The sequence below is a fragment of the Rhea americana genome, unplaced genomic scaffold (assembly GCF_003343005.1).
Source record: "Rhea americana isolate MKP2758 unplaced genomic scaffold, rheAme1 scaffold_566, whole genome shotgun sequence".
In the NCBI taxonomy this organism is placed as follows: Eukaryota; Metazoa; Chordata; class Aves; order Rheiformes; family Rheidae; genus Rhea; species Rhea americana.
In genome coordinates, this window is record NW_028186719.1 from 46,203 (window position 1) to 53,530 (window position 7,328).

Sequence of the window (7,328 nt, forward strand, 5' to 3'; positions counted from 1 at the left end):
GGCTGAGCCCCCACTCCCGGGTCTCCCCGCAGGGATGGAGCAGGCAGAGGAGCCGTCCGGCACCCGCGCAGGTGAGCCCGGCCGCAAAAACGCTGTGGACTGGTGGAGGGTCAGGGCCAGCGCGCGTTCCTCTGGGCCAGCGGGGTCCAGCCCTGGTCAGGAATCCTCTGGGCCAATGTGGGTCTGGCCCTGGCTGGGGTTCCTGCGGGTCATCCTGGGTCCAGCCCTGGCCGGGGTTCCTTGGGGCCAACATGGGTCCGGCTCTGGCCAGGGTTCCTTGGGGCTAACGTGGGTCCAGCTATGGCCATGGTTCCTCTGGGCGAATACAGATCCATTGAAGCCAACATGGGTCCAACTCTGGGCAACGTAGGTCCATCCAGGCCAATGCAGATCTGACCTCAGCCATCGTAGGCCTATCTGGGCGAGGTTTCTCATGGCCATGTCCAGCTGAGGGTTGAAGATCCCAAAGAATGGAGACCTACCACCTCACTAGGTGTGATTCGGGCTTCACCACACACCAGAGAGCTCAGAGGGGTCTCTGGGAGTCCCGGGTCCAACCACAGCCAACACATCAGGGCCAGGTCGCTCATGGCCACGTTGAGTAAGAGTTGGTGTCTCCACAGACGGAGACCCATCACCTCCCTGTGTCTGACCTCAACTCCGTTCCCACTGGAGAAGAGGGAACATGATCTCCAGGGTCCAACCCCTGTCTCAGAATGGGTCTGACCTTGGTCAGCACTGGCTGACGTGGGCAGGGACCCTCATAGCTGGACAAAGGTTGGGTCGGAGGGCACTTTATGGCTTTGTGGGCAAATATCCTCCTTGGGGGGCAACTTGGGAGTTTTGGGGGGCAATTCAGGAGCTTCGGGAGGACAAATCAGGGGCTTCRAGGGCAGCAAGTTGGGACCCATAGGAGGTCAACCTGGGAGCTTCAGGAGGCAACCTGGGAGCTTCAGGGGGCAACTTGGAAGTTTTAGGGGGGACAGCTTGATTCAAGGGGGCAATTCAGGAGCCTCAGAGGGGCAATTTGGGAGCTTCAGGGTGATGCGTGTGTCTGTGTCCCTGCAGGGAGTGGAAAGAGCCACGAGGTGGACATCATCGAGAGCCTGGCGACRTCCCCACTGCTGCCACCATCCTCCCCGCCACCCTCCCCCGACCTGGGTTGGCCCTGGGGGGCGGCGGCAGCAGGCACCCGCAAGCCCTACAAGTGCACCGAGTGCGGCAAGGCCTTCGGGCAGAGCTCGCACCTCATGCGGCACCTGGGCACCCACACGGGCGAGAAGCCCTACAAGTGCGGCGCCTGCGCCAAGAGCTTCGCGCAGCGCTCCAACCTGCTGCAACACCAGCGGGCCCACACCGGCGAGAAGCCCTACGAGTGCGGCGCCTGCGGCAAGCGCTTCGGCTGGAGCTCCAACCTCAGCCAGCACCGGCGTCTCCACACCGGCCAGAAACCCTTCCAGTGCGGCCAGTGCGGCAAGCGCTTCGGCGAGAGCGCTCGCCTCCTCGAGCACCAGCGCACCCACACCGGMGAGAAGCCCTACCGCTGCCCCGACTGTGCCAAGACCTTCAGCCGCGGCTCCCACCTTGCCCGCCACCGCCGCTTGCACGCTGCCGAACGGGGCCCTGGCAAGGCGTGCGGCCAGAGCGCGGCCCTCGCGCTGCGCCGTGGAGCCCACGGGCTCTGAGGGCCCCCGCTTTGGCGGAGGGGAGGCTCGGCGGCGCAGCCGGACCTCGCACGGGAGCCACGGGGATGGAGTTCAGCCCTGGCGGTGCCCACTGTTGGCTTGCGGAGAGTCAGCGTGGGCAGACGGGCATGGCGTTGGGGACAGAGACTTGGGGAGGGTCCATGACGTGGCCAACAGCTACCATGGCCCTTCTGTGGTAGCTGCAGGGACATGGTTTGGCCCTGCCAGTGCCCATCGTCAGCTTGCAGAGAGCCCACGTGGGCAAGCGGACGTGGGATCAGGGCAAATGTGGACAGGAAGACTTGGAGATGGTCCACAACATGGCCAATGGCCACCATGGTCCTTCTGCAGTAGCTACAAGTACGTGGATTAGCCTCAGCAGCACCCGTCATTGGCTTGCAGGGGACCCAAATGGGCAAATGGATATTGGACCAGGGTCRTAAAGACTGGGAGGCTCCACAGTGTGGCCAGCAGCTACCATGGCCCTTCTGCGGTAGCCACGGGGACATAGTTTGGCCCAGTTGGCTCCCATCATTGGTTCATGGAGAGTCCACATGGACAAACGGATGCAGAGTTGGGGATGAACACAGATAGGAAGACTCGAGGAAGATCTGTGACATGGCCAACGGTGGTCATGGGCCCTTCTGCTGAAGCCACAGGGAGGTGTTTTGACCCCACTGATGCCTGTCATTGGCTTGCAGAGCCCACATGGGCAAACGGATGTAGGATTGGGGCAAACGTGGAAACGAAGACTTGGGGTTGGTCCATGACATGGCCAATGGCCACCACAGCTCTATTGCAGTAGTCATGGGCACATAATCTGGCCCTGTGAATGCCCAGAATTGGCTTGCAGGGAGCCTGCGTGGACAGATGGGCCCACATTTGGGATTGGGAGTGTAAATACTTTGGGAGGCTCCACAAAGTGGCCAACAGCTACCCCAGCACTTCTGTGGTAGCCACGGGGACATAGTTGGCCGAAATGGCACCTCTCACTGGCTTGTGGAGAGCCCACATGGGCAAACGGACGTGGGATGGTGGGTAGACATGGACATGGACAGGAAGGGGGTGGTCCATGACATGGCCAGTGGCCACCACAGCCCTTCTGTGGTAGCCACAGGGATGTGGTTCAGCCCCATCAGCACCTGTCGCTGGCTTGTGGAGAGCCCACGTGGGCAAACGGATGTGGGATCGTGGTTGTAAATACTCCAAGTGGCTCCACAACGTGGCTGATGGCTACCGCAACCCTTCTGTGGTAGCTACAGGAACATGGTTTGGCCCTGATCATTCGCTTGCAGAGAGCCGACACAGGCAAACGGATGCAGGACCAGGGACAAACATGGACACAAAGACTCAGGGAGGATCCATGATGTGGGCGACGGCTACCACGGCCCTTCCATGGTGGCCACCGGGATGTGGTCCAGCCCCGTCAACGTCCATCGTTGGCTTCTGGAGAACCCACGTGGGCAAACAGACACGGGATTGGGGCAGACATAGACACGAAATTCGGGGCTGGTCCACGGCACGGCCAAGGGCTGCCGTGGCCCTTCTGTGGCAGCCACGGGGATGTAGCTTGGCCCCCATCGTTGGCTTACGGAGCGGCCGCGCGGGCAAACACGGACACAAAGACTCGGGGAGGCTYCGCGCGTGGCCAGCGGCTCCCGTGGTGGCCACGTGCCCGTGGGACCAGGGGAACCTCGTTAAAGGCCAATTCCTAAAAGCGACTTCGCACCGAGACGGGCTCTGCCACCAGGATTTTTAGGGGGAAAAACAAAAAAAAAAAGGGGGGTGGGCGGGCATGAACGGGACTGATTGTTTCCTTAAAACGTTCGTGTTGATTTTTCAGAGCCCGCTGGGCATAACGCACGCGCGCGGCGCCGACAGCCGTTTAATAACCCGGCGCGCGGGGCCGGAAGCCGCGGGCTGCCCTTCCTCGTCCTTCCTCGCTCTCAGCCGCCCCCCGCGACGGGCGCCGAAGCCGGCGCGCCACGCTCCCCGACGCGTTGCCCTTCCTCCCCGCGAGTTACGCGCCGGAAACCGGTTTCCTCCTCCACAAACGGCGCTGAGTTCGCGAAGCRGAGGCAGAGGACGAGGGCGACGGCGAGTGCCGTCAAGCCGGGCCGGCCTCGGCGCCCTGCCAACCGGCCAGGCCGGCTTCAGGAGCCGGCGGTTCGGGCTGCCAGGCGTCGGCGGGCGGCGGGGGCGGCCCGGTGGCGGCGGCAGCGGGGTGGTTGGCGGCGGCGTGGCGCTCCAGGAGGGTGCGGTGGGAGAAGCCCTTGGTGCAGAGGCGGCACTGGAAGCGCTCGGGGCGGTGGGTGCGCATGTGGACGTTGAGGGAGCTCTTCTGGGTGAAGCGTTTGCAGCAGACGCCGCACTGGAAGGCGCGCACGCCCGTGTGCGTCACCATGTGCTTCAGCAGGTAGTCGCGCAGCGAGAAGGAGCGCCAGCAGATCGAGCACTGGTGGGGCTTCTCGCCTGCGAGGTGGCACGGCTCGGTTCGGCTCGGCTCTCCCCGCCACCCCTCGTCCCCAACCCGCGTCTCTGCTTCCCCCTCGCTGTGTCCCTCTTACGGCCCCGTTCCGTGTTCCCGTTCCTCTCCCACGTCCCCATCTCCCCTACGCCCCTGTCACCCCTCGCCGCCACCCCCCCATTCCCCTGTCCCCCATCCATGTGGCCACAAGAGCCCCATTTCCCCCTACCCCGATTTACGCCCCTCACCGGAGTGGATGAACATGTGCTTGGTGTAGTTCTTGCGGGAGCTGAAGGTTTTCTGGCAGTGGCCGCACTGGTAGGAGGGTTCGGGGCAGCGCGAGGGGCCGGGCCGGGGCGCTGCGGGAGCCGCTGGGGCGCCAGGGCTTAGCCCCACCTCGGCCCCAGCCTCGTAGAACGGTGCCGGCGGCGGTGGCGGCGGCGCTGGGGCGAAGGCGAAGGCGTCGGTGCCTGCGGGCGCCTTGGCCCCGAAGGCGAAGCCCCGGCCCGCTGCCTCCAGGCTGCAGTCAGGCCCGAATTTGCCCCCGTCCTCGCCTGGCCAAGGTGGCAGAAACGCCTCAGCGAAGACCTCAGGTGCCCCAAAGAATTGAGGCTCCTCGGCGGCAGTGGCGAAAGGCGCCGGGGCGAAGCCTTCCTCGCCACCACCGCTGCTGCCTCCGCCGCCCTCCTCCTCCTCCTTGACGGGCAGCTGGAGCCGCAGCGGCTGGCGCTGCTTGCGGCTGTGGCAGCTGGGCGCTGGCTCGGGCGCCCCAAAACGCCCYTCGGCATCGCGCTGCGCCGCTGCCAGCAGGTCTCGCAGCTTGTAGCGCACATCAGCTCCCTTGGGCACCTCGGGCACCTCCGCCTCGGCCTCCTTGGGAGGCTCGGGCGGCCGGGCTACGGCCAAAGCTTTGGGGCCGCGGCTCTGCGAGATGATCTGAGTGCACTCGTCGATGACCGTCTTGATCTGGAGGATGGAGGCGGCCGTGAGGATCTGCAGAGCCTCGGACTGGGCGACGACRAGGCAGCCGCTGTACATGAACTCGACGAGCTGGCGCACGGCGCCGCTGGGCACTACGGGCGGCACCTCGATGGCCGAGTGGCCYAGCAGCAGCTTGTCGTGGAAGAAGGGGCTGCCGGCGGCCAGCACGCAGCGGTGGGCCCGCAGCGTCGCCTCCCGGATGCGCACCGTCACGTCGCAGAAGTGGCCGCCCAGGCGCTGCCCGTTGAGCGTCTCCAGCAGCGACTTGCTGAAGTTCTGCAGGTGGATGTAGTGCACCGCCTCCGCCATGGCAGGGGGGTGAGGACGTCACCGGGGAGCAGTGATGTCACCGGGCAGCGGGGACGTCGCTGGGGAGTGGAGACGCCGAGCAGGGACGCTGCCGGAGGCCAGGGATGCTGCCGGGGACGTCAGCGAGCTCTGCTTTGGGAACAACGCCCGGATCAGGGGACACCACTGGGGATGTCACCGGGGGTTTGGGGACATCTCTGGGGTTGAGAGACACCTTCGGGGATGTCACCGGGGGGTCTGGGGACGCCCTAGGGGACATCACCGGGGTCTGGGGACACTGATGGGTACATTATTGGGGTCGAGGCRCACCTTAGGAGATGTCCCTGGGGGTCGGGGAATGACACTGGGGTCATCACTGAGGTCTGRAATCACTTGTGGGAACAGCATGGGAGTCTAGGGACACCACTAGGGCCATCACCAGGGTCTGGGACACCACCASGGACACCCCTAGGGTCGAGGGACACCTCAGGGGATGTCAGTGGGGGTCTGGGGACACCACTAGGGACACCACTGGGGATGTCACCAGGGTTTGGGGACATCTCTGGGGTTGAGGAACACCTTCGGGGATGTCACCGGGGGGTCTGGGGACGCCCTAGGGGACATCACCGGGGTCTGGGGACGCCACTGGGACGCCACCGGCCCCTCCCGCCCCCCTCCCCCCAGGGGGACCCAGGCGTCCGGTCTGCGCGGGGGGAGGGGGGAGGGGGCGGGGCCGCACTCACCTCCCGGTCCCCTCCGGAACCACCGCCGCCAGCCCCGGCCACCCGGAAGCACCTCAAAGGAGCACTTCCGGCAGCAGCCGCACTCGGCGCGTCACTTCCGGGGGCGACGGCCATAGAGAATCCTCCGCCGTGCTCAGAGGGGCCGGAGCGGAAGTGAGCTGAAATCATAGAGGAGAGGCACGGGGCCCCCGAAGAGGTGGTGGGAGGGTGGTCATGGGGGGGGGGAGGTGAGGGCGGAAGTGACGTTGAAACCGTTTCCTGCCTCCGGAGTGCTCACGCTCTAAGTCTGGTGTTACCTCTGGGTTTAGTCATGATGTCACTTCCTGATGTTCTGATGATGTCACTGTCTGGTGTGGGTCTGCCATCCAAGTATGCTGGTGATGTCATTTCCTGGTGCCTAGGTAACATCAGAACCTGGTCCAGGCCTGACGCCTCCTGATCTGAGGGTGACATCACTTCCTGGCCTGCCAGTGACRTCACTGCCTGGTCCAGCGTTGACACGATCTCCTCTGTTCGTGGGTCTCTGGCTCTGACATCACTTTTTTCCAGGTGATAGCATAACATCTCATGTAGCCCCACCTACCACGGTGACATCACTTGTCAAGCCACTGCCTGTGCCAGCACTTCCTGTGACATCATGGTCACTGCTGTGACATCACACCTGCTCCCATGAGTGCACCCTGTCCCCCTCCCCTGGGTTTCCACTCTATGACATCATCACTGGCTCAGTGACATCACAGCCAGCCCTCTGATGTCGCAGCTGGTCTCATGACATCACCGCAGGGAGTGGTCACACCCCTTCATTCMCGATTGGCCCACGGGCTGCCACTCACCAGCATAAACCCTTCCCCCCACTTCCTGTCTCCAGGGCCCCCAAAACACACTAAGACTCCAGGTCAGGAGGGGCCTTGAAACACCCCAAAAGCCGAGGGGGGTCTTGAAACACCCTAAAACCCTGCTGGGGGGGCTTGCAACCCTCCGTAAAAGCCTCATTTTGTGGGGGGGAGGCTTGAAACCCCCAAACTCCTCCCACCCCGCCCCCCTCTTCGGAGGAGCCTTGAAACGACCCTTTCCTGCGGGGGCGGGGCGCGCCTGGCCAATGAGGGCGCCGCATGCAAATGTCGGGGCCGCGGAGCGGCCAATGAGGAGGGCGGGGCGGGGCGC

General features: G+C 64.4%; 2 protein-coding genes across 5 annotated transcripts in view; one reads left to right on the forward strand and one right to left on the reverse strand.

The window, feature by feature from the left end:
- LOC146587793 (uncharacterized) overlaps window positions 1–3,462 on the forward strand; it is a 5,909-nt gene extending 2,447 nt beyond the window's left edge. The window contains exons 4-5 of the mRNA XM_085318972.1: window positions 8–71; window positions 1,069–3,462. Coding sequence (XP_085175098.1) covers window positions 8–71; window positions 1,069–1,685 — 681 coding nt within the window. The 3' untranslated portion in view covers window positions 1,686–3,462. The remainder of the gene's footprint in view (window positions 1–7; window positions 72–1,068) is intronic.
- A 32-nt stretch (window positions 3,463–3,494) lies between these two features.
- ZBTB45 (zinc finger and BTB domain containing 45) lies at window positions 3,495–6,777 on the reverse strand. Of its 4 annotated transcripts, none has more exons than XM_085318965.1 (3): window positions 6,461–6,777; window positions 4,401–5,574; window positions 3,495–4,157 (listed from the first exon to the last, which is right to left on the reverse strand). In XM_085318965.1, exons 2-3 carry the CDS (start codon window positions 5,440–5,442, stop codon window positions 3,793–3,795), a joined length of 1,407 nt encoding a protein of 468 aa, XP_085175091.1. In that variant the 5' UTR covers window positions 5,443–5,574; window positions 6,461–6,777; the 3' UTR covers window positions 3,495–3,792. The 4 variants fall into 4 exon arrangements, with proteins under 4 accessions (XP_085175091.1, XP_085175092.1, XP_085175093.1 ...); XM_085318966.1 differs by lacking the exon at window positions 6,461–6,777 and adding an exon at window positions 6,165–6,235; XM_085318967.1 differs by lacking the exon at window positions 6,461–6,777 and adding an exon at window positions 6,165–6,230 and having other exon boundaries at window positions 4,401–5,571.
- Window positions 6,778–7,328: the final 551 nt, after the last annotated feature.